At 45.8% G+C, this 26,448-nt stretch overlaps 1 protein-coding gene across 1 annotated transcript in view; it reads left to right on the top strand.

Annotated features, from left to right (window-relative positions):
* Positions 1–26,448, top strand: part of LOC311144604 (tetratricopeptide repeat protein 28-like) — a gene marked incomplete at its 5' end in the record, with an annotated part of 335,073 nt that overhangs the window by 306,620 nt on the left and 2,005 nt on the right. The window contains 12 exon segments of the mRNA XM_084180641.1: positions 481–640; positions 11,288–11,428; positions 14,833–14,977; positions 15,129–15,308; positions 15,433–15,974; positions 17,836–18,083; positions 18,267–18,391; positions 18,490–18,721; positions 18,987–19,063; positions 24,885–24,908; positions 25,999–26,128; positions 26,269–26,376. Coding sequence (XP_084036767.1) covers positions 481–640; positions 11,288–11,428; positions 14,833–14,977; positions 15,129–15,308; positions 15,433–15,974; positions 17,836–18,083; positions 18,267–18,391; positions 18,490–18,721; positions 18,987–19,063; positions 24,885–24,908; positions 25,999–26,128; positions 26,269–26,376 — 2,112 coding nt within the window.

The following is a 26,448-nucleotide window of genomic DNA, read 5'->3' as shown; positions in this document are numbered from 1 at the left end:
CAACTCACAGATCTGAACATATTCAAAGCCCAACTCAACCCCCACACTCAGTATCTAGCACCACCACTGCTGTGGTAGTACCCCCCCTCCTCCCTCCCTTCTCCCCTAACATCTCAGCTCCCATGGCACGGAGCAGATGGCACAGGCAGCCACTCTTATATTTTATTGAACGTTATTTGTTTATTCATTTTGCTCTGCAGATGTGCTAGTAAACGTAGCGTAACTTACAGTTTTACAGTGTGCAATCTCTCCATATGCTGTCATATTGTTAACACGTTTGGTGGGCTGTTTCAAAGTGTAGACAGCTAAACTGTTTTGATTACACTTTCATTGTAGTGTAATAAGTCCACTAGTGTTGTGTGCATCATGACATAGTGTAGTGTAGTGCTATTCCTTTTCACATTGTGATATGGCCAATATGTTTAACTTGTTGACAGTAATCTCTTTCTCCTTTTTTCTTGCTCTCTCTCCTTCTCCCAGGCATCTTGAAGTTCCATGAGGTGTACTTGGGAGAGGGCGTGACAGAGGGCGGGCCAGACCTCCATGAGGGTGGGGGAGGGGGTGTGGCCAGCGGCTCGTCTCTGGAGCAGCACATTGCCAGTGCTCGGGAGGCCCTGGGAGTAGAGTCCTACTACAGCAGGTAATACACACAAACAAACACACACACACACACACACACACATGCACACACGCACCACTTGGAGCCCAGAATATACCATGCATGCTATAGAGTGGGCACTGGCTGATGCACATAGAGGGATACTGTGCTGTTCTGTATGCAGTCTCAATGAGTCATTCTCCCCAGTGCATGGTGTGATGACAGGACCCCGATATCTGTCTAAACAACTGTTCTCTGCTCCCACTGGGAACCAATGAGACAGAATAATGGCTCTCTGGATGCCCACTGGACTCACTTAACAAATACTGTCTGGGACTGGGAGACAGGAAAACACAGCAGACAGGTTACTGAGGGCAGAGGAGAGGAGGAAGAAAGAGATGAGGAAGGCAGAGAGAATGGATGGAGTGAGATGCAGGGGTGGGAGTAGACTTGTTAGACGGACAATGGGTAATTTGATGTGAACTCGAAAAAGGAACAGTTAATGACAAATAAATTAATTGAGCAATCAAACTGCAGGTTTAATTCAGGGCAGGGGTTGGAACCAAAATTATTTTCCAATCGTTTAGTTCTGAACAGAACCACTCTTTTTTTTGTTTTCCGTTCCCCTCTTCCAATCAGCAAAATAAAGTTCTGAGCCGGTTCGAACCTTGAAGCGCTGGGCATCTTGTTATGAATTATAGCCTACCTATGGAGGAGCAGCTTCTATGGAGGAACTTTGAATGTCCTTTCAACTGAGTTGGCTGAACGCTGGACCAGAGCTAGCTAGCTAACAGGTTTGTGTGTGGCATATAGAAGCATACCAGATGGACATCATGAAAATGATTGGAGGAAGTTCAGGAGTAAAAACAAACAAAATATAATTATTTACTGTGTCCATAAAATGTATATAGTATGTATAAGCATGAAGTAGAGGCCTAAGCATTGTTGTTCACTAGTTTGCTCCAATTAGGGAAGGGATGGTGGGGTTGGAAAGTAATAAAGGGAAATATATATATATTTTTAAAGGATATGTATGTATATACAGTGGGGAGAACAAGTATTTGATACACTGCCGATTTTGCAGGTTTTCCTACTTACAAACAGGGGCGGTGTGTTCATTAGGGCGATATGGGCGACGCACTGCCAAACGGGAAAAGGAAGGGATTTTTTTTCTAATCAATTATATCACGGCAACAGTAGTTATCAGTGTTCTAATCTAGACGTCTGATCTGCCACTAAATGTCCAATCAGGCTAAAGTCGTGCTTCAAATGGCCCCGCCCCTTTTGGGGCGATTTCAGTCAGGTTGAAAATCGCCCAGAAGTCTCTCATAGCCTGTCATGTAAAATCTTTTTTTTTTCAAATATCAGAGCTTTCAATACAATCTCTATGGGTTTCTGAGGGCTTGCACTTACGCGCTTTCGTCATACGTAACATAACCATGAACGTAACTAAGAAAAGAGCGGGTAGCAGCGTCAATCAATTCACGTACTACTATCAAGATGGCTAGCCTTCAGTGCAACTCGATTGTCTCTTTGAAAGAAGTTCACATCAAAGACCATTCAAAACGAGCTACTGGAGTGTATGCTAGCGGTCATGAGGGAACATATTGTGGAGGAGGTGAAGTCGGCGAACTTCGTAGCTATCCAAGCTGACGAGACCACGGACGTTTCTACACAGACACAGCTGGTGCTTGTGCTGAGGTACATAGATAGCAACCACAAAGTGCAGGAGCGCTTTTTTGAGTTCCTTCCCATCTCGGAATCAACCTCAGTCTCAATCGCCAGTGTGCTTTTGGAGAGACTGAACGGTCTTTTTGCCGACAACGAGAAAGTCAAACTGTGGTGCACTGGCACTGTACCAGGTTCTCATGAGCTACAACCTCCAGGAGACGTTCTCTGAGACTGTGACTCTGTTGAACATCCTCATAACTACTCCCATGACAACAGCTGAAGCTGAGAGATGTTTCTCAACTTTGACACGAGTTAAGACATTCCTGCGAAATTCAATGGGCCAGGAACGTCTGAATGCACTGGCCATGCTTTCCATGGAGAGGGAACTAGTCCTCAGCATGCCTGATTTCAATGAGAAAGTCATTGACCGCTTTGCTGCATTGAAAGAGAGAAGAGAACAGTTTCAGTACAAGTAATGTAGCCTCTCTCTCTATTTGTCCCTCCCTGTCTGTCTCTTTAACACACACACGCCCAAATCAGTTCACAGTTGATGTTGTTTAAAATAGTTATTTTTCATTTTAAAAAAAGTACAAAAAAAAAATAATAATCTGTTCATGTTCATTTTTACAAATCTATACAATTGGCCAGAATATGGTTGTTCATATTTACAAATCTATACAATTGGCCAGAATATGGTTGTTCATTTTTACAAAGCCATACAGATAGCTGTGTTTACCTTTTCTATAAATTATTTTCAAATTCTGTTTTCAGGCAAAATGTCTATCACTGTTCATTTTCACAAATCTATACAAGAGGGCAGAATATGGAAGTCTATAAAAATTTCTTATTACAAATAACTTGCATCAATGTTTTCAGTAGCCTCTATCAAAAGCTCCTGCTTGCTTGTTGTGAATTATGCTCAGGTGCACATATTTCCAATTCAACCATGAGGCAAAAAATGTGGTAAAAGCTCTTGTTGATCCTGCAATCTGAACAAATACCAAGATGCTGTATTTTCAGCTGATATTTCATTTGTTTATGGAAATGCATATTGTTTATGCAGTGTTGAGGAATGTGAAAGAACACCCTTGATTATTTTTACTGTGATAACTTATTTTGCTTTTGTAAGCCAACACTTTTGAGATCAGTCAATAAATGCTTCTGGCATTGACTTATATGCTGCCTGTCACACTCTGGCCTTAGTTATCTTTGTTTTCACTAATATTTTAGTTAGGTCAGGGTGTGACATGGTGAGTATGTGTTTTGGTTTGTCTAGGGGTTTGTAGATTTATGGGGTAATGTCTTGTCTAGGTGTTTGTATGTTGATGGCTGCCTGGATTGGTTCTCAATTGGAGACAGCTGTGGTTTATTGTCTCTAATTGGGAGCCATATTTAAGGCAGCCATGGGCATCATGTGTTTGTGGGTAATTGTCTATGTTGAACGTTTGTTGCTTGTCTGTGCACTTACGTTATTTAGCTTCACGGTCGTTTGTTATTTTGTAAGTTTTGTATAGTGTTCGGTTTCGTGTTTTTCTCTCTTCCATAATAAAGAGATGTATTTTGCACACGCTGCGCCTTGGTCCACCTCTATGCTTGACGATCGTGACAGAATTACCCACCACCAAAGGACCAAGCAGCGGGTTCAGGAATCGGCAGCCTGGATGTGGGAGCAGCGTCGGAGGGACGAGAGGCACCCCCAAGAATTTTTTAGGGGGGGGCACAGGGCATGGACGACGGGGCTGACGGAGGCAGAGAAGGGGCGAATTCAAAAGGCCACCAGGTTACGGGGGCTACTGGTCAAAGTAGGGAAAGGAGGTTTGGAGGCACGGCGAGAGGTACTGGGGTGTGTTGCCAGTCCGGTCCGGCCCGTTCCAGTTCCCGGGGTAGAGCCAGTGGTGTGTGTCCCCAGTACGGTCCGGCCTGGTACGGCCCCTCGCACCAAATGGACGGTGCGCGTCTCCAGCCCGGTCCGACCTGTTCCTGCCTCTCGCACAAGGCCTACGGTGTGCTTCGCCAGCCCAGCCCGGCCTGTTCCTGCTCCCCGCACTAGCCCTGAGATGCATGTCCTCAGCCCGGGACCACCAGTTCCGGCACCACGCACTAGGCCTTATGTGCGTCCCCAGGGTCCAGCATGCCCTGTTCCTGCTCCCCGCACTAGCCCTGAGATGCGTGTCCTCAGCCCGGGACCACCAGTTCCGGCACCACGCACTAGGCCTTATGTGCGTCCCCAGGGTCCAGCATGCCCTGTTCCTTCTCCCCGCACTAGACCTGAGATGCGTGTCCTCAGCCCGGTACCTCCAGTTCCGGCACCACGCACCAGGCCTATAGGGCGTCTCGGCCGGCCAGAGTCTGCCGTCTGCCTAATGGCGCCTGAACTGCCCGTCTGCCCAACGCCGTCTGAACTGTCCGTCTGCCAAGCGCTGCATGAACTGCCCGTCTGTACTGAGCCTGCTAAGCCGCCCGTCTGCCATGAGCCTTCAGAGCCGTCCGCCAGACCGGAGCCGCTAAAGCCTTCCGCCAGACAGGAGCCGCTAGAGCCTTCCGCCAGACAGGATCAGCCAGAGCCTTCCGCCAGACAGGATCAGCCAGAGCCTTCCGCCAGACAGGATCAGCCAGAGCCTTCCGCCAGCCATGAGCAGCCAGATCCGTCAGCCAGCCATGAGCAGCCAGATCCGTCAGCCAGCCATGAGCCGTCCAGCCAGGATCCGCCAGAGCCGTCCAGCCAGGATCCGCCAGAGCCGTCCAGCCAGGATCCGCCAGAGCCGTCCAGCCAGGATCCGCCAGAGCCGTCCAGCCGGGATCCGCCAGAGCCGTCCAGCCAGGATCCGCCAGCCAGCCAGGATCCGCCAGAGCCAGCCAGCCAGGATCCGCCATTTAGTCCGGTGCTGCCCCTTAGCCCGGTGCTGCCCCTTATCCTGGTGCTGCCCCATATCCTGGTGCTGCTCCTTATCCTGGTGCTGCCCCTTATCCTGGTGCTGCCCCTTAGTCCGGTGCTGCCCCTTAGTCCGGTGCTGCCCCTTAGCCCGGTGCTGCCCCTTATCCTGGTGCTGCCCCTTAGTCCGGTGCTGCCCCTTAGTCCGGTGCTGCCTCTTAGTCCGGTGCTGCCCCTTAATCCAGTGGGGTTAAGTTGGAGGGTGGTCATTTGGAGGAGGCTACGAAAGCGGGTAGTGACTATGGTGGGGTGGGGACCACGACCAGTGCCAGAGCCGCCACCGTGGACAGACGCCCACCCAGACCCTCCCCTAGACTTTATGCAGGTGCGCCCGGAGTTCGCACCTTAAGGGGGGGGTTATGTCACACTCTGGCCTTAGTTATCTTTGTTTTCACTAATATTTTAGTTAGGTCAGGGTGTGACATGGTGAGTATGTGTTTTGGTTTGTCTAGGGGTTTGTAGATTTATGGGGTAATGTCTTGTCTAGGTGTTTGTATGTTGATGGCTGCCTGGATTGGTTCTCAATTGGAGACAGCTGTGGTTTATTGTCTCTAATTGGGAGCCATATTTAAGGCAGCCATGGGCATCATGTGTTTGTGGGTAATTGTCTATGTTGAACGTTTGTTGCTTGTCTGTGCACTTACGTTATTTAGCTTCACGGTCGTTTGTTATTTTGTAAGTTTTGGATAGTGTTCGGTTTCGTGTTTTTCTCTCTTCCAAAATAAAGAGATGTATTTTGCACACGCTGCGCCTTGGTCCTCCTCTATGCTTGACGATCGTGACACTGCCCCTGTCTTCATGTTGTTGCTGGACATATATTTTTTAAAATGTGTGTAGGTCACCTAAATCATCAGAAAAATTGCCCCCCCTGAGAATTTTTTCAGGAGCCGCCACTGCTTACAAAGCATGTAGAGGTCTATAATTTTTTATCATAGATACACTTCAACTGTGAGAGACGGAATCTAAAACAAAAATCCAGAAAATCACATTGTATGATTTTTAAGTAATTAATTTGCATTTTATTGCATGACATAAGTATTTGATCACCTACCAACCAGTAAGAATTCCGGCTCTCACAGACCTGTTAGTTTTTGTTTAAGAAGCCCTCCTGTTCTCCACTCATTACCTGTATTAACTGCACCTGTTTGAACTCGTTACCTGTATAAAAGACACCTGTCCACACACTCAATCAAACAGACTCCAACCTCTCCACAATGGCCAAGACCAGAGAGCTGTGTAAGGACATCAGGGATAAAATTGTAGACCTGCACAAGGCTGGGATGGGCTACAGGACAATAGGCAAGCAGCTTGGTGAGAAGGCAACAACTGTTGGCGCAATTATTAGAAAATGGAAGAAGTTCAAGATGACGGTCAATCACCCTCGGTCTGTGGCTCCATACAAGATCTCACCTCGTGGGGCATCAATGATCATGAGGAAGGTGAGGGATCAGCGGCAGGACCTGGTCAATGACCTGAAGAGAGCTGGGACCACAGTCTCAAAGAAAACCATTAGTGCAATAAAATGCAAATTAATTACTTAAAAATCATACAATGTGATTTTCTGGATTTTTGTTTTAGTTTCCGTCTCTCACAGTTGAAGTGTACCTATGTTAAAAATTACAGACCTCTACATGCTTTCTAAGTAGGAAAACCTGACAAATCGGCAGTGTATCAAATACTTGTTCTCCCCACTGTATATGGGAGAAAAAAAAGAAGAAAAAAAACATGGGGGATTGGAAGTGATGCAGACAATTACATTGATGGAAGTTACAATCTATCTGCAATATTAAAGCTGATCTACCCCCTAAAAAAATTAAACAAAATAAAAAAAGTTTGTGTGTGAACGGCATCAGAATTAAAAACACCTATTACCTTTTTGTAGTTAATAAATCCAATGTGAAACGTGATAACTATAGTATCCTTAACTAGCATTGAAAAAGTTAATCCATTCTTCTCTAATTAAAAATCTCTCTACCTTATCTTCTGAATCACGCTTGTAACGTCAGTACAGTAACCTATGCTTCGGAGGGGGGAGGTGCAGGTAGCCTACACACGCCGCACACACACACTGGCTAAGATTTTCAGCTGTCAGGCAGTTTCTGGGTGACAGAGTGAGGGCTTTGTATAGGCGCTTCGTTGGCAAAAAAAATCCAGAAATGTAAAAGGACGTTATTGACCAGTAACCATGCTTTTAAAATACCCGTTCTGTTCCGGAACAGTAGAGATCACTTTCGTTCTGTTTCTGTTCCTCTAAATGTTTTGTTATTTTCCGGTTTTCGGTTTTGTTCCCTGAACCGGTTCCAACCCCTGCTTCAGGTGTCTTCACTGTACTCGTGAGTCTCACTGAACTTCCATGCAAATGTTTCCTTATCATTAACTTCTGGTGACTGCTAAAATAAAGAAAACACCAACATAAAGTGTCTTAATAGGGCGTTGGGCCACCACGAGCCAGAACAGCTTCGATGCATCTTGGCATAGATTTTACAAATGTATGGAACTCTATTCAATACGATTCTTCGACGAGAAATTCCATAATTTTGTGTTTTGTTGATGGTGGTGAAAAACACTGTCTCATGCGCCGCTCCAGAATCTCCCATAAGTGTTCAATTGGGTTGAGATCTGGTGACTGAGACGGCCATGGCATATCGTTTTCATGCTCATCAAACCATTCAGTGACCACTCGTGCCCTGTGGATGGGAGCATTGTCATCCTATGGGGGCATAGCCATGGTAGCCAAAATAATGGCCTGCCCAGCATTTTTATACATTACCCTAAGCATAATATAATGTTAATTGCTTAATTAACTCAGAAAACAAATCTGTGTTGAAGTACCTGCTTTCAATATACTTTGTATCCCTCATTTACTCAAGTGTTTCCATTATTTTGGCAGTTACCGTGGTTTGCGAAAGTATTCACCCCCCTTGGCATTCTTCCTATTTTGTTGCCTTACAACCTGGAATTAAGATTTTTTGGGGGTTTGTATCATTTGATTTACACAACATGCCTACCACTTTGAAGATGCAAAATATTTTTTATTGTGAAACAAACAAGAAATAAGACAAAAAAAACAGAACTTGAGCGTGCATAACTATTCACCCCACCAAAAGTCAATACTTTGTAGAGCCACCTTTTGCAGCAATTACAGCTTCAAGTCTCTTGGGGTATGTCTCTATAAGCTTGGCACATCTAGCCACTGGGATTTTTGTCCATTCTTCAAGGCAAAACTGCTCCAGCTCCTTCAAGTTGGATGGGTTACGCTGGTGTACAGCAATCTTTAAGTCATACCACAGATTCTCAATTGGATTGAGGTCTGGGCTTTGACTAGGCCATTCCAAGACATTTAAATGTTTCCCCTTAAACCACTCGAGTGTTGCTTTAGCAGTATGCTTAGGGTCATTGTCCTGCTGGAAGGTGAACCTCCACCCCAGTCTCAAATCTCTGGAAGACTGAAACAGGTTTCCCTCAAGAATATCCCTGTATTTAGCGCCATCCATCATTTCTTCAATTCTGACCATTTCCCAGTCCCTGCCGATGAAAAACATCCCCACAGCATGATGCTGCCACCAACATGCTTTACTGTGGGGATGGTGTTCTCGGGGTGATGAGATGTGTTGGGTTTGCGCCAGACATAGCGTTTTCCTTGATGGCCAAAAAGCTCAATTTTAGTCTCATCTGACCCGAGTACCTTCTTCCATATGTTTGGGGAGTCTCCCACATGGCTTTTGGTGAACACCAAACGTGTTTACTTATTTTTTTATTTAAGCAATGGCTTTTTTCTGGTCACTCTTCCGTAAAGCCCAGCTCTGTGGAGTGTACGGCTTTAAGTGGTCCTATGGACAGATACTCCAATCTCCGCTGTGGACCTTTGCAGCTCCTTCAGGGTTATCTTTGGTCTCTTTGTTGCCTCTCTGATTAATGCCCTCCTTGCCTGGTCCGTGAGTTTTGGTGGGCGGCCCTCTCTTAGCAGGTTTGTTGTGGTGCCATATTCTTTCCATTTTATAATAATGGATTTAATGGTGCTCCGTGGGTTGTTTAAAGTTTCTGATATTTTTTTATAACCCAACCCTGATCTATACTTATCCACAACTTTGTCCCTGATCTGTTTGGAGAGCTCTTTGGTCTTCATGGTGCCACTTGCTTGTTGGTGCCCCTTGCTTAGTGGTGTTGCAGACTCTGGGGCCTTTCAGAACAGGTGTATATATACTGGGATCATGTGACACTTAGATTGCACACAGGTGGACTTTATTTAACTAATTATGTGACTTCTGAAGGTAATTGGTTGCACCAGATCTTATTTAGGGGCTTCATAGCAAAGGGGGTGAATACATATGCACACACCACTTTTCCGTTATTTATTTTTTAGAATTCTTTGAAACAAGTAATTTTTTAAATTTCACTTCACCAATTTTGACTATTTTGTGTATGTCCATTACATGAAATCCAAATAAAAATCCATTTAAATTACAGGTTGTTGTCACGCCCTGGCTCTGGGGACTCTTATATGTTGAGCCAGGGTGTGGATTTTCTATGTGTGATTTTCTATGTTGTGTTCTAGTTCGTGTTTTCTATGTTGGCCAGGGTGGTTCCCAATCAGAGGCAGCTGATTCTCGTTGTCTCTGATTGGGAACCATACTTAGGCAGCCTGTTGGCACTAGTTATTTGTGGGATCTTGTTCTGTATAGGTTTGTGTTGGTGAACCTTTAGACTTCACGTATCGTTTTGTTATTGTGTAAAGTACTCATTAAAAGATGTACGCCTATCACGCTGCGCCTTGGTCCGGTTCCTATAACGATCGTGACAGTTTTAATGCAACAAAAATAGGAAAAACGCCAAGGGGGATGAATACTTTTGCAAGGCACTGTACCTGTACATTTTGCATGATTTATGCAACATTTCAAGTTGGCACACATTTCTCAAATTAGGATTCAGCCTTTAGTGGCCAGCCAGTGTGCCCACTACCAACCCCCATCCCACCAGCCTGCCGTGCCCTCCTGCCCCATTACTGAGTCATTTACCGCTCCAATGGGAGGAAGCCCACACGCCACTACGCCTGGCTAGCCACAATATGGCACCAATTACCGCCCCATTCCCTCTTCACAGAGGATAGAGAGGGGGGGACAGAGGAGGGAAGTTGGAGGGGGAGATAGCGGGAGGGAGACAGAAACAGAGAGAGTACTATTACAGAGAAAAAGGAGGGATGGCAGAGGGGGGATGAGAGAGGGAGGGGTAATAACTCCACAGTAGCATCCGTATTTGGGAAGACTGTCTCCTCAGTCCTCATCAATAAAACCAGTCTACCATAGAGTCTATCTCTTTCCCCACAGCCCATCTCCCCATACCTTCTGACCTGTACTGTACAGTACTCTATGTACCTTCACCACCTACTAGCCTGTGTTAGTGCATATGCCGTGTGTTAGAGAGATGTGGACAGAAAGGGGCCTTAATGGGAATGGATCTCAGAGAGAGGCTACAGCGAATATATAGATTAGTGGAGAGAAAGAATGAGAGAGAAAGAGAGAGGGAGAGATTTTAGATGAGAGCACCAGTTTCCATGGTTTAACTTGGGACCGTTGAGAACAGTGAGCTGACAGAGGAAGATGGAAGGGGTTTGGATGGGATGGGGAGTAAACGAGGGGGGCAGGGATGGATAGATAGAGGGGTATATGGGGAGAGAAGGGGTGTAGATAGAAAGGGGGTAGAGGATGGAGGAACAGAACAGACTCCCTGCTGGGCGCTGGCTAGATCAGCATTAGCAGCATATGAAAGAGAGGATTTAACTCTGCTCCCTGTCAGGGCTTTCTGGACCACGCCTGGGAAACTGGGCTGGACGTGTGTGTGTGTGTGTGTGTGTGTGTGTGTGTGTGTGTGTGTGTGTGTGTGTGTGTGTGTGTGTGAGCAGGAGTGTGTGGGCATGCAGGCATGTCTAATGGTATAATTTCTCTCTCTTTCGCTCTCTCTCCCGCCTCTATCGCGCTCTCTTTCTCTCTGTCTCTCTCTTTTTGTCTCTCTCTCTTTCTCCACCCCTCAATATCTCTCTGTCTCTCTCCCTCTCCACCTCTGCTTCTCTCTCTCGCTCTCTCTCTCAGGGGTTGTTCTAGCAGTGAGACAGAGAGTGAGGCAGGGGACCTGTTGGACCAGCAGTTTGAGGAGCTCAACAACAAACTCAACTCTGTGACTGACCCCACAGGCTTTCTCCGCATGGTGTCCAGAAACAACCTGTTCAACAGGTGAGACAGACACTGTGTGAGACACTGGCCTCCAAGAGCAGTTAGTTAGAGGACTCCAGTGGAGAAAGAGAGCCTTTATCGTTAATCTCTAATTCCCCCACATTCCCATAATAAGAACGCTATCTGATGGGGGAGAGGATCCTGCTTGATAGGGGAATTCATTAGAATATTAGCTTTCTGTGAAAATAGTATTTTCTCCTTTGTTTAGCCAGCACAGAGGCATGTGAATCCTCCTTATTAAATTGGCAGAGCTGGAAAAGCCATTATCAGCTCCCTGCCTTCATAAGACTATTAAGTGTATGTGTATGTGTGTGCCGATGAACTGTATGCATGTGTGAGTCTATTTAAGCAATAAGACACAAGGAGGTGTGGTATATGGCCAATATACCACGACTAAGGACTGTTCTTATGGATACAGCCCTTAGCCGTGGTATATTGCCCATATATTGGCCATACAAACCCCTGAGGTGCCTTATTGCTATTATAAACGTAATTAGAGCAGTAAAAAATAAATGTTTTGTCATACCCGTGGTATACCACGGCTTTCAGCCAATCAGCATTCAGGGCTCAAACCACCCAGTTTATAATTGTTTTTGAAGCCCAGATGTGCACACAGTATGTGATTTTATGATGGTATATACACTTGACTGAATGTGTCTGTGTTCATGGTAGAGTTAATTAGCATTAGTATCACTTTGTCATTCAGTGCATGTGTTTGCACTGTACTGATTGGCGATGTGTGTCTGTGTGTTTAAGTGTATGGGTGTGTTTTAAGTGTATGCGTGTTTAAATTGAGTGTGTGTGGTGTGTGTGTTTGTGCGTGCGTGCATGTGTTCGTGTGTGCTCTTGTCTGGGTCGTATTTGCCTGTCAGCGTCTCCAGTTGAGCTTCGCTTTGATGAGAGGGTAATTCCAGCTGTAATGGAGTCTCGATGCTCATTAAGCCCCTTTAATGGGCTGCCGGTAATAATCCACTCATTATTTTGGGCCACAAAAAAACTATCTGAATCATAAAGCCCCTTGTGCTTAAGAGCCACTGGTCAATCTCACTAAAGCAGAGGAAAAGGAAGAAAGGCTCATTGTTATTTCAAGCCATACATCTTGGGGTTTTGATATCAAGATAAAATGTGTGGCTATCAAGGCCTCTCTTTTATTTGATTTCTCATCATAATTTATGTCTTGTTCGCTAATTTTACTCAGAAAATAGATTTGATTAGGAGAGAAAAACATTTCAAAGAAGAATACATCAACAATAGTACAAAGACCAAAGTAAAAGACATAGGGATTCTGAGCATGAAGGTATGATTGTATAGTTCCTGGCAAGTTGTCTGAATGTCTGATGTGATCTTTGACCTCATCTATCTCTAAAGAGAGCGACGAAGTCAATATATGAAGGAGCTAACTTTTCTGATAGGTTGAAAGTCACCTCATCTGTAATCTCCGAAACCCAGAACTAAAATGTTGCGTAATTGCGTCAGATGCTCGATTAAGTTTGGGGGGGAAACGTGTTAGAAAAGAAACTAGAATGAGGAGTGGTAGTAGGGCAGTAGCTCCACCCACTTCTCTTTACAGGCAAATCTATGGCCCAAATGGCCCCTCCCCTTCCGAAATTCAAAAAACAATTAGTCCAAATGATCAGTGACAAAAACATTTTTTGCACTGGAACTTAGTTCCTCGTTAGTCATCGCATCCCACAGTCTATTGACAGACGCTACAATACCATTTAATGTACGTGCGTCTGTCCACGAGAGATTACCTACTCTGTAATCTCACTTTCTAAAGACTAACAAAGCACTTTACTCAGATGTTCCTAGACATTGTATAGCGGTTAAGGAGACCTCTGGGTGGCTATCAGCTTGTTTGGTGAAATATAATTAGATGACTGAATCCACTGAGAGAGTTGGAACCTACTGAAGAGTTGGTAGGCAACATGTCCACCTTTGTCCCACTGTCTCTTCCTGTATGTCCCTGTCATTGACAGGCATTCCATTCAACATGCACCCAGATAAAAGAGCCACTGAGTGTACCCTTAACCTCCTAGCCTTCTGCTTCTAGCCTTTCCTTCTCACCACTCCCCTTTCTCTTGGTCAAACCTTCTCTCTTTTTTATCCCTTTTCTTCACTCGACCCTCGTTTCTTCTCACACTCCTCCTGTCAGGCTAACAAACTATTGGCTTTCCCTCTGAGGCCTGGGAGAGAGAGACTGGAGAGAGCTGGAGGAGAGCCAGTGGCCCGGGGGATGAAGGGAGGGGGGTTGGGGGGTCAGAGGGGGAGACTGGTTGTTACAGCAGATGGATAGCAATAGCAGTGTGCCCCGTGGAGCCTGGGCCTGGCTGTATGTAAACAAAGCGGAAGGCTTATCTACCCACGGCGGCCATTACGGCAGCTCTCAGCGTGCCACACAGCGCACCTCTGCAGGGAGCCATCACTCTCTCTTCGTCACACAGCACACATAGCATTTGTATTCAGCAGGACAGCTAATGTTGAGCAGCAGAGCATCTTACCGCTGTCGAGTTCAGACAGGCAAGGTGCTGCAACATATAAGCCTTGTGCACATATTCAATAGTGAGCAGAACAAAATGAGTTGGGTGGATCGTTGGAAGTCCTCCAGTGTAAGCTTTCGTTAGGTTCATGTCAGGTAACTGGGTAGATAGTTGGGGAGAGGGGCAGGAGAAGAGGCAGGGAAGGTGTCACCTTCTCAATTTCAATTAAATTCAATTTCAATTGAAGGGCTTTATTGGCATGGGAAACGTATGTTAACATTCTCTCTCTCTCCCGCTCCTGCAGTGAGTCTGTCAGGTCCAGAGGTCTCACCCTACACTCCCCTCCACAGTTCTATAGTCCCACATCGCCATCTAGTGGACATTTATATTATCTCAAATGCACAATTTATTATTATTGTTGTCTCTGAACCGAATATATAACTGTTTATTCTTCCATTGAGACTTAGAACTGGATCTGAGGTGGACTCTCTAGTCCAGGTCTGAGGGAGCAGTATGAAGGGTAGAAAGAGGAAGAGAGAGACAGGCCATTAGGAGTCAGTGCACTGTGCTATATCACTCTCTACATGCCATACGACAGTACAGTGTTGTGCCATTAATACATTGCCCACAGGAACTGCTGCTGTAGCTGACTCTGCTGCATCTCACCAGGGGGCATTTCTGATGTAGCACTCTGCGGAAGGCTGGCTGGCTCTAGGCACAGTTCCTCAACCGGAAAGACAATTACCAGTACTCTCACTGTGTGTGTGTGTGTGTGTGTGTGTGTGTGTGTGTGTGTGTGTGTGTGTGTGTGCTGCCTAAAACCACTATGCCTATGTGCCAGTGTGAATAGCTGTAATGACCACTTCTCTATCTAAACAGTTCTGTACTTTCTGAAATGAACACCATTGTGTTTGGGTTTTGCAGGAGCTGCCAGAGTATGACTAGCCTGTTCAGTAACACCATGTCCCCAGCCAAAGATGGCTGCTCCTCTCTGCCCTGCCGACCCAGCAGCCTCAACAAACCTCCTCTCCGTGCCCTCTACGACCTGCTCATCGCACCCATGGAAGGGGTGAGCATATGTCCCCATGACCAGTGTGTGTGTGTGTGTGTGTGCAGCATTTGATAGAGAGGGGCGGAGGAAAGACAGAGCAAGAAAGTGTTTATACTATAGTAAGTACAATATGAATACCACTTATCACTCCCTGTCTCTGTTTGTCCAGGGCCTGATGCACTCCAGTGGTCCTGTGGGCAGACACAGACAGCTGATATTGGTGTTGGAGGGGGAGTTGTACCTCATCCCCTTTGCCCTGCTGAAGGGAAGCTCCTCTAATGAGTACCTGTATGAACGCTTCAGCCTCATCGCTGTGCCTTCCATCCGGGGCCTGGGGACCAGCTCCAAGGTCAGCATCCAAATGACAGAATGGCTTTTATTTTAATGACATAACTTATTACTGTTACTAACACTGTCAAGCTCCTGTTACATTCTATCATTGTCATCATTGGCCTCTCTCAATGTGTCCTCAGGGTCATTCTCGGCGGGCGGGGCCGGCTTCCTGTGGGGGCGTGTCCATGGCAGCTGTGGTGGGTAACCCTCGTCTGCCGTCCTCTGTGATGGACCGCTGGCTGTGGGGGCCCATGCCCTCAGCCGAGGAGGAGGCCCTCATGGTGTCTGAGCTGCTGGGCTGCCATCCACTGGCTGGATCCTCTGCCACCAAGGAGAGGGTGATGAGTGCCCTCACCCAGGCTGAGTGTGCCCACTTCGCTACCCACATCTCCTGGAAGCTGGCCGCCCTGGTGCTCACGCCCAACCCAGAGAGCATACCCGGCGTGGCAGGGGCGGGTGTGGGGAATGGAGGGAGAGGGGCAGGGGGCGGGAAGAGAGGCAGCGGAGGCAGGGGCAGGAAGGGCTCGTTTGGGAGCAGCTACACCATCCCAGAGAGCCTGCACCTGCAGGATGATGGGAGCGACGTGGAGAGTATCTGTGACAGCCCTCCCCTGCAGGAGTTCCTGCTCACCGCTGCTGACATACTTGACCTGAGGCTTCCTGTCAAACTGGTGGTGCTGGGGTGAGTGGACCAGGAGAGGGGCGGCTTGCCTAATGTGGGAAACCTCTTATTTAAAGTGGTCCTGGAGAGGGGGGAACCGGAATCTATTACAAAATGTCCACTCTGTTATCCAATGATAGTTACAGTTGAAGTCGGAAGTTTACGTTGGAGTCATTAAAAGTAGTTTTTCAACCACTCCACAAATTTCTTGTTAACAAACTATAGTTTTGGCAAGTCGGTTAGGACATCTACTTTGAGCATGACACAAGTAATATTTCCAACAATTGTTTACAGACAGATTATTTCACTTATAATTCACTGTATCACAATTCCAGTGGGTCAGAAGTTTACATACACTCAGTTGACTGTGCCTTTAAACAGCTTGGAAAATTCCAGAAAATTATGTCATGGCTTTAGAAGCTTCTGATAGGCTAATTGACATCATTTGAGTCAATTGGAGGTGTACCTGTGGATGTATTTCAAGGCCTACCTTCAAACTCAGTGCCTCTTTGCTCGACATCATGGGAAAATCAAAAGAAATCAGCAAAGACCTCAGAAAAAAATGTGTAGACCTCCACAAGTCTGGTTCATCCTTGGGAAAAATGTCCAAACGCCTGAAGGTACCACATTCATCTGTACAAACAATAGTATGCAAGTATAAACACCATGGGACCACGCAGCCGTCATACCGCTCAGGAAGGAGACGCGTTCTGTCTCCTAGAGATGAACATACTTTGGTGCGAAAAGTGCAAATCAATCCCAGAACAACAGCAAAGGACCTTGTGAAGATGCTAGAGGAAACAGGTACAAAAGTATCTATATCCACAGTAAAACGAGTCCTATATCGACATAACCTGAAAGGCCACTCAGCAAGGAAGAAGCCACTGCTCCAAAACCGCCATAAAAAAGCCTGACTACGGTTTGCAACTGCACATGGGTACAAAGATCGTACTTTTTGGAGAAATGTCCTCTGGTCTGATGAAACAAAAATAGAACTGTTTGGCCATAATGACCATCGTTATGTTTGGAGGAAAAAGGGGGTTGCTTACAAGCCGAAGAACACCATCCCAACCGTGAAGCACTGGGGTGGCAGCATCATGCTGTGGGGGTGCTTTGCTGCAGGAGGGACTGGTGCACTTCACAAAATAGATGGCATCATGAGGAAGGAAAATTATGTGGATATATTGAAGCAACATCTCAAGACACCAGTCAGGAAGTTAAAGCTTGGTAGCAAATGGGTCTTCCAAATGGACAATGACCCCAAGCATACTTCCAAAGTTGTGGCAAAATAGCTTAAGGACAACAAAGTCAAGGTATTGGAGTGGCCATCACAAAGCCCTGACCTCAATCCTATAGAAAATGTGTGGGCAGAACTGAGAAAGCGTGTTCGAGCAAGGAGGCCTACAAACCTGACTCAGTTACACCAGCTCTGTCAGGAGGAATGGGCCAAAATTCACCCAACTTATTGTGGGAAGCTTGTGGAAGGCTACCCGAAACGTTTGACCCAAGTTAAACAATTTAAAGGCAATGCTAGCAAATACTAATTGAGTGTATGTAAACTTCTGACCCACTGGGAATGTGATGAAATAAATAAAAGCTGAAATAAATCATTCTCTCTACTATTATTCTGACATTTCACATTCTTAAAATAAAATGGTGATCCTAACTGACCTAAGACAAGGAATTTTTACTAGGATTAAATGTCAGGAATTGTGAAAAACTGAGTTTAAATGTATTTGGCTAAGGTGTATGTAAACTTCCGACTTCAACTGTATGTAGGTATGCTGTGGTAGATAAAGATATAGTCGACAGAGCAGTAGTCTAGTATTGGTGATAGAGGGTTATGTAACCAGGTGGTGGTGTGTGTGTATCTTATTTACAGGTCATACCAGGAGTCCAGCAGTAAGGTGACAGCAGACGGTGTGGTAGGTCTGACCAGGGCCTTCCTGGCTGCTGGGGCCCAGTGTGTCCTGGTGTCTCTGTGGCCTGTTCCTGTCTCAGCCTCTAAAGTGTTTGTCCATGCGTTCTACACCGCCCTGCTCAACGGGACCAAGGCCAGCGCTGCCCTCGCAGACGCCATGAAGACTGTCCAGAGCAGCAAGCAGTACTCCCACCCCTCCAACTGGGCAGGTTAGAGACATTCTACTTCCACACACTCAGATTGGCTTGGTTTGTCACCTCCCAACTGAGTAGATCCCAGTTCACCCATGTTCCCAATTGTGTCATAATTACTTTCTGTTCACCCAACTGGACTCTCACCGTCTGCATCTCTCTTCCTCTCCTTCCTGTTGATCTTGTGGGTGTGCTGTCCAGGCTACATGCTGATTGGTAATGATGTGAAGCTGAACAGCCCCTCATCCCTGATTGGCCAGGCTCTAGCAGAGATCCTACAGTATCCAGAGAGAGCACGGGATGCTCTGCGGGTCTTACTGCACCTGGTGAGGGTCAAATACACATGCACGTACACACACACACACACAGACACAGACACACACACACACTCTTACATTAGTCTAAATCTCCCTGTCCCCACCAGGTGGAGAAGTCTCTTCAGAGGATTCAGAACGGCCAGCGTAACTCCATGTACACCTCCCAGCAGAGTGTGGAGAACAAGGTGGGGGGCGTCCCAGGCTGGCATGCCCTGCTGACCGCTGTGGGCTTCCGCCTGGACTCGGCTGGCACCGGCATCCCTGCTGCTGTTTTCTTCCCCACAGCAGACCCTGGAGACAGGCTACAGCAGTGTAGCACCACCCTGCAGTCAATACTTGGTAGGTAGTGGGCCTTGGCAGGAGGACATGGGACTGGGGATAGGATAGTGAGATGGAGAACAGCTCCAAGCATGAACTGGGCCTCCATCTTTCTCAATTTGATATGTGTAGGCCTATTATAGAATATAAAAAGTTACAATACTGCTTATCAAGTGGCTTTGTGGGCTTTTTATAACACACAGATAGTATAACCTGTTTTTTCCTCTTCTACTGGCGTAGGGTATATTAAATGCAGCTTGAATTAATAATGAATCATGTCTCCCAGGTCTACCGCCCCCAGCTCTCCAAGCCCTGTGTAAACTCATCACCGCCTCTGAGGCAGGAGAGCAGCTCATCAACCGGGTAGGCTCCAGCACCGCAGCACTACAGCACCACAGCACAGTGTTACTGCTCACCATTGGAATGTAGTATTTAGTTCTCTTGACTTGGGTTTCCACTAGGGCAACTCCAAAGAGGTAGACATGGTGTATTGTGAAGGAAACAGAAACCCGACTTTTCCAATTATCTGAGCCGCTGGGGACTTGATTAAAGGCCCAGTGCAGTTAAAAAAATGTCCTGTGTTTTGTATCATATTGTACAACAGCTGATGAAAATAACACTGTAAAAGTGTTAAAGAATTTCATTAGTGTTATTTCCTGATAGTTGCTGCTTGAAAATACAATCTACACAGGACCTTTTAATCAGCCTGTTTGCATGGGTGGGAGTTTCAGCCTGCCTGGTGACATCACCTGGCGGTAAATTGGTGAATAGACCAATAACGTTTCATTTTTCTGTATTTATTTATCTGCATTTATTGTCCCCCGCGATGAAATGGGAGAGGGGACTGTGCATCTGTCTCTGTCCATTAGTACATTCGTACGTTAGTTGCGATATCTCAGACAGCACTGCGTCTTGGCTTAGAGATCTGACATTTACAAAATTACACTGTTTGGCCAGATGGTGCCAATATAACAAGAGATTGAAAATGCATACTTTAAAAGGTCACGCCCCTCACCCCATTTGACCTAAAGTCATGAAATTCGGCACATAGGTCCCTCTCCTTACAAGGAACACATTTGACTCAGGGACCCATAAGGTCCTCCATGAGCACCGAATGACCGATCTGCACGAAACTTGATATGTGGTATCTATGGACAAAGGCCTCTCAACACAATATTTTCCAGACTAGTACCTAAAACAGCATGGCCATTATTAACCAATAAACATTCCCATGGGCGTGGTCTGGCACATAAATGCATATAAATCAGTCAAGGATATTCATATTGTAACAAAATTTGGTACACATGTTGCAAACACTATCAAGACTCAACACATGCAAGAACATTCATATCGACCACATGGTGGCGCTATTTGACTCAGAGTGAAAAAAATTAAGATAAAAAAATAAAAAAAGAACATACAAATCCAAAAAACATGAAAGAAAAAAAAAAGAACAATAGTAACGAAAAATATTAAATAAAATAAATAAAACAAATGAAAAGAAAAAATATCCTCTAGAAAGAAAAAATAAAAAAATTACAAAGAGCGCCTGGATAAGAGCGTCTGCTAAATGACGTAAATGTAAATGTAATTTGGCACACGTGCTCAGGGATATGAGTCTAGCTAACCCATTCGATATCTCAGACACCACTGGCCCGATTTTGAAAGAACTTGGGTGAATGATGCGTCTTGCCATAGAGATCCAGCATTTACAAAATTACACTGATTGGCCCAAGGGGGGAGCTATAGTAACTGTACGTACGATAGATGCATCTTGCCATAGAGATCTGTCATGTTTACTGTTGTTTCTATTTTATTTTAACCTTTTCACTGCTCTAGGGTTATTATTATTGCTTGGATAACCTTATCTACTATTATGTATAGATTTTTTTTTCATTCTTTATGCGGTGCGCACTGCGCAGAACACCGGAATAAGTATCACTGACTGAATTATCACTGTGAATCATTGTAATGTTTGTTTATGTGGCAATTTGACAAGAAAATATAATTTCATTAATTCATTCATTCATTCAGTCATTCATTCAACAAAGAGAGTTCCAAACCTCTCTGCCAATAACAGCTAGTTTTAAGTTTTCCCCTCCCCACTCAGATCACTCCCAATTATCCTGGCGACGACGGAGATGGCGGCCTCGCGACTAGCTCTTAGGAAACTTTGCAGTATTTCGTTTTTTTTATGTATTATTTTTTTACATTATTAGCTCAGAAAGTGTTTTGCATCATTACATACAGCCGGGAAAACTATTGGATATCAGAGCGGCGGTAACTCACCAGCATTACGACCAGGAATACGATTTTCCCAAAGCAGATCCTTTGTTTGCTCTCCCCAGGGCAACTGAACTGATTCCATTGGCTGACCCAAAACATTGCTGGCGGAGGAGAGGCACTCAGAGCAGCCTGCTGGTCCGACTTAGGAGGCGCGCACACCACCCACCGCTTCCAAGTATTCTACTCGCTAATGTTCAATCTTTAGTTAACAAAGTCGACGAACTACGGGCAAGGATTTCTTTCCAGAGAGACATCAAGGCCTGTAACATACTCTGTTTCACCGAAACATGGCTCTCTTGGGATATTCTGTCGGAATCGGTCCAGCCAGATGGGTTCTCAGTTCAATAAATATCTCTCCGGGAAGCAGAAGGGCTGAGGTGTATGTTTCATGATTAACGACTTGTGGTGTAATTGTAGTAACATACAGGAACTCGAGTCATTCTGTTCACCCAACCTAGAATATCTCACAATGAAATGCCGACCGTATTATCTCCCAAGAGAATTTTCTTCGGTTATAGTCACGGCCGTGTATATCCCCCCTCAAGCCGACACCACGACGGCCCTCACTGGACCTTATGCAAACTGGAAACCACATAGCCTCTGGGCTGCATTTATTGTAGCCGGGGATTTTAACAAAGCAAATTTGAGGACTAGGCTGCCGAAGTTCTATCAATATATCGACTGTTGTACTCGCGCTGCTAAAATCCTTGACCATTGCTATTCAAACTTCCGGGATGGTTATAAGGCCCTCCCCTGCCCTCCTTTCGGCAAATCTGACCACGACTCCATTTTGCTTCTCCCTTCCTATAGGCAGAAACTCAAACAGGAAGTACCCGTGCTAAGGACTATTCAACGCTGGTCTGAGCAATCGGAATCCACACTTCAAGATTGTTTTGATCACGCGGACTGGGATATGTTCCGGGTAGCTTCCGAAAATAATTTAGACATATACACTGAAACAGTGACTGAGTTTATCAGGAAGTGTATAGGTGATATTGTTCCCACTGTGACTATTAAAACCTACCCTAACCAGAAACCGTGGATAGACGGCAGCATTCGCGCAAATCTGAAAGCACGAACCACCGCATTCAACCATGGCAAGGTGACTAGGAATATGGCAGAATACAAACAGTGTAGCTACTCACTCCGCAAGGCAATTAAACTGGCAAAACATCAGTATAGAGACAAAGTGGAGTCGCAATTCAACGGCTCAGACACGAGACGTATGTGGCAGGGTCTATAGACAATCACGGACTACAAAAAGAAAACCAGCCACGTCGCCGACACCGACATCTCGCTTCCAGACAAGCTAAACACCTTCTTCGCCCGCTTTGAGGATAACAGTGCCACTGACGAGGCCCACTACCAAGGACTGTGGCCTCTCCTTCTCCATGGCCGACGTGATTAAGACGTTTAAGCATGTTAACCCCCGCAAGGCTGCCAGCCCAGACGGCATCCCTAGCCGCGTCCTCAGAGCATGCGCAGACCAGCTGGCTGGTGTGTTCATGGACATATTCAATCTCTCCCTTTCCCAGTCTGCTGTTCCCACATGCTTCAAGAGGGCCACCATTGTTCCTGTACCCAAGAAAGCCAAGGTAACTGAACTAAATGACTATCGCCCTGTAGCACTCACCTCTGTTATCATGAAGTGCTTTGAGAGACTAGTCAAGGATCATATCACATCTACCTTACCTGTCACCCTAGACCCACTTCAATTTGCTTACCGCCCCAATAGATCCACAGACGATGCAATTGCCATCACACTGCACACTGCCCTATCCCATCTAGACAAGAAGAATACATATGTAAGAATGCTGTTCATTGACTATAGCTCAGCATTCAACACCATAGTACCCTCCAAGCTCATCATTAAGCTTGAGGCCCTGGGTCTGAACACCGCCCTGTGCAACTGGGTCCTGGACTTCCTGACGGGCAGCCCCCAGGTGGTGAAGGTAGGAAACAACATCTCCACTTCACTGTTCCTCAACACTGGGGCCCCACAAGGGTGCGTGCTCAGCCCCCTCCTGTACTCCCTGTTCACCCATGACTGTGTGGCCAAGCACACCTCCAACTCAATCATCAAGTTTGCAGACGACACAACAGTAGTAGGCTTGATTACCAACAATGACGAGACAGCCTACAGGGAGGAGGTGAGGGCTCTGGGAGTGTGGTGCCAGGAACATAACCTCTCACTCAACATCAACAAAACAAAGGAGATGATCGTGGACTTCAGGAAACAGCAGAGGGTGCACCCACCTATCCACATCGACGGGACCGCAGTGGAGAAGGTGGAAAGCTTCTTGGCGTACACATCACTGACAAACTGAAATGGTCCACCCACGCAGACAGTGTGGTGAAGAAGGCGGAACAGAGCCTCTTCAACCTCAGGAGGCTGAAGAAATTCGGCTTATCACCTAAAACCCTCACAAACTTTTACAGATGCACAACTGAGAGCATCCTGTTGGGCTGTATCACCGCCTGGTACGGCAACTGCACCGCCCACAACCGCAGGGCTCTCCAGAGGGTGGTGCGGTCTGCCGAACGCATTACCGGGGGCAAACTACCCGCCCTCCAAGACACATACAGCACCCGATGTCACAGGAAGGCCAAAAAGATCATCAAGGACATCAACCACCCGAGCCACTGCCTGTTCACCCCGCTATCATCCAGAAGGCGAGGTCAGTACAGGTGCATCAAAGCTGGGACCGAGAGAATGAAAAACAGCTTCTATCTCAAGGCCATCAGACTGTTAAATAGCCATCACCTGCACATTAGAGGCTGCTGCTGCCTATTGAAATCACTGGCCACTTTAAGAGATGGAACACTAGTCACTTTAATAATGTTTACATATCTTACACTACTCATCTCATATGTATATACTGCATTCTATTCTATAATATTATTCTGTATCTTAGTCCATGTCACTCTGTCATTGCTTGTCCATATATGTATATTTACATTTACATTTACGTCATTATATATTCTTAAATCCCATTCCTTACTTTTTTGTGTGTATTCCTTACAATGTTGTGACATTTTTAGATATTACTGCGCTGTCGGAGCTAGAAGCACAAGCATTTCGCTACACCCGCTATAACATCTGCTAAACACGTGTATGTGACAAATAAAATTTGATTTGATTTGACAGTCCTAGCTTGCTTGAGAAAGAGTTTTTGCTAAAAAGCTATTTCTGTCTATTTTAATGGAAAACTATTACAGTAAGGTACTTACTTGTTACCCAGAAATGATTTGATATTGATATAAAAATGGCTGTGTTGGGCCTTCAACCATTTGGAACATAGAGGCTGAAGGCAGAACAAAGTATCATCATTATATCATATCAGTTAACCCTGTTATATGGGTCTGGTGACGCACTAGCCGCCTGCAAATCCCCCTCTTTGATCTGCATTGAAATGTTGCAACCCCCCAGCCCCAGCAAGATCTCAACCACCACAATCTCAGCTTGGATTCTGAGTTCTCTTCCTCATGATGCCAGAGTTTACCCTGTCACTCCCACTGCGGTTGACCCATGTCCAAATGTAGCACGTGTTCTTCACATGAATAGATTAATAATATGGTAGCCAGGAAGTGATTTGGGGTTTTGTTTCCACATTGGTGGTGACCATAACATTTGAAACACTCCAAGCATGTATGATGCATGAGATATTCCTGACATCACACTGCATAGGCAACCATATGGTGATTCAATGTTTTTGTGTAATATGTGACTAATATATGACACACTACCCATCAGTGTTGTTTTTCTGTTTCCCTGTGTGCCCTTTGTGTCCTCATTGGACCTGGTCTCCTCTGCCCTTTGTGAATGGCCTGTCCTGTATGCATGCACTAAAAGCCTCTTCTCTCTCTCCTGCCCCTGTCTCTAACCTGCGGTCTGAAGGCTGTTAAAAATATGGTGGCAATGGTAAGTGTGCCTCCCCTCCCCCCTCTACACCTCACCCCATCCCTCCCATCTCCATTTCACTGCTGCTTTAAACTACCTAGCACAACCCTCTTGCATCAACTTTAATTGAGCAATAGATTAACTGCATGTGAAGCACGCTCTGTTCTTTAGCACATTTTCTATGTTTGTACTTACAATATGTGTTGTATATTGTTTTTTTGTGGTGTGGTTTTCATGTAAGCCCTTGGGCTTCCAACCACACCTGCACACCGTTTTGTTTTCATTTGTTTTTATCTGTATTGTTGTCTATCACTTGTTTTCTTTGGTGCAAATAAATTAGACTTAAACATGTCTCATACAGTTCTAGTTACTGAGGTACAACCTCTTCTAACCCCCCAGTTTATAATGTAGTGCTGTTTGGGCCAACATTCCACTGCTGGGCAGTGCAGTATTATGAGTGTTCTTGGGTTTACAACCCTGGTTCACTCAAGGTCAGGATGAAATGATGAACATTCTATGTATAAACAAACATAGAGCATGAACAGAGAAGAGAAAGGGAAGAGGGCATGTTAATCAAGTGGTGACGTTACGTCAGGTCAGTTTGACAAAGGTTTCTCTGTTCCAGGCTGAATAATCCCTAAACAGTGAGGGTGAGTGTTGCCCGGGGGTCATGCGTTAAACTCCCACAGAGGAGGAGGAGATGGTTCCCTCCTAATCTAAACCACCCTGAGCCACTGAGCCATGTTCCACAGTAAAGGCACTGTAGTCTTGATAGGCTGAAGAGCCAATCCTCTGGGAACAAGGATCAACCCCACACAGGGTCAAAGGGCAGAGGCAGAGTTACTAAGCCTGCCAAAAACTACCTCTCCCCTGCCACAACAAAGATGGGCGTGGTGGAAGTCATTTTAGGACACTGGTGTATGGAGGAAAACAGTTTACTTGAGCACAACCATCACATTTGTCAGTTTTGTTCTACTTGGTATATCTATAACCATTGATCCCATCAACAACTCAGGTCTGTAAAAGTTGGTATAGACCAGTTAAAGGTATATAGCGTCCTGCTTTACTCCTGTCTAACCTCCTGTATTTCCCTCCACCTCTGTCCCTCCAGCTCCACCAGGTGCTGGTCCAGCTTCAGACAGGGGAGAAGGAGCAGGACTTCTCTCTGCTGCCCATCCAAGTGTCCATCAGTGTGCAGCTCTGGAGACTGCCAGGCTGCCATGAATTTCTGGCTGCACTAGGTGAGATACAGTATATCAATAAAATCATTATCCAAATGAATATAATTTCCTCATTTGTCTATAGTAGGAGTAGAGTGACACACAACATTTCAGCTGTATGTGTGCTAGGCCGATAGAGTAACTGTCCTGTGTGTGTGCAGGATTCGACCTGTGTGAGGTGGGGCAGGAGGAGGTGGTACTGAAGACGGGCAAGCAAGCCAACCGCCGCACCATGCACTTTGCCCTCCAGTCCCTGCTGGCACTGTTTGGTAAGTATCGTATTTGTAGATACACAGTGATTAATGATTATAGTTAATGGATACATGATACATTAATGTATA

The sequence above is a fragment of the Coregonus lavaretus genome (genome assembly GCF_964263955.1).
Source record: "Coregonus lavaretus genome assembly, chromosome: 17".
NCBI classification, from domain to species: domain Eukaryota; kingdom Metazoa; phylum Chordata; class Actinopteri; order Salmoniformes; family Salmonidae; genus Coregonus; species Coregonus lavaretus.
The sequence above is the reverse complement of the archived record's forward strand: the minus strand, read 5'-3'. Positions and strand labels throughout refer to the sequence as shown.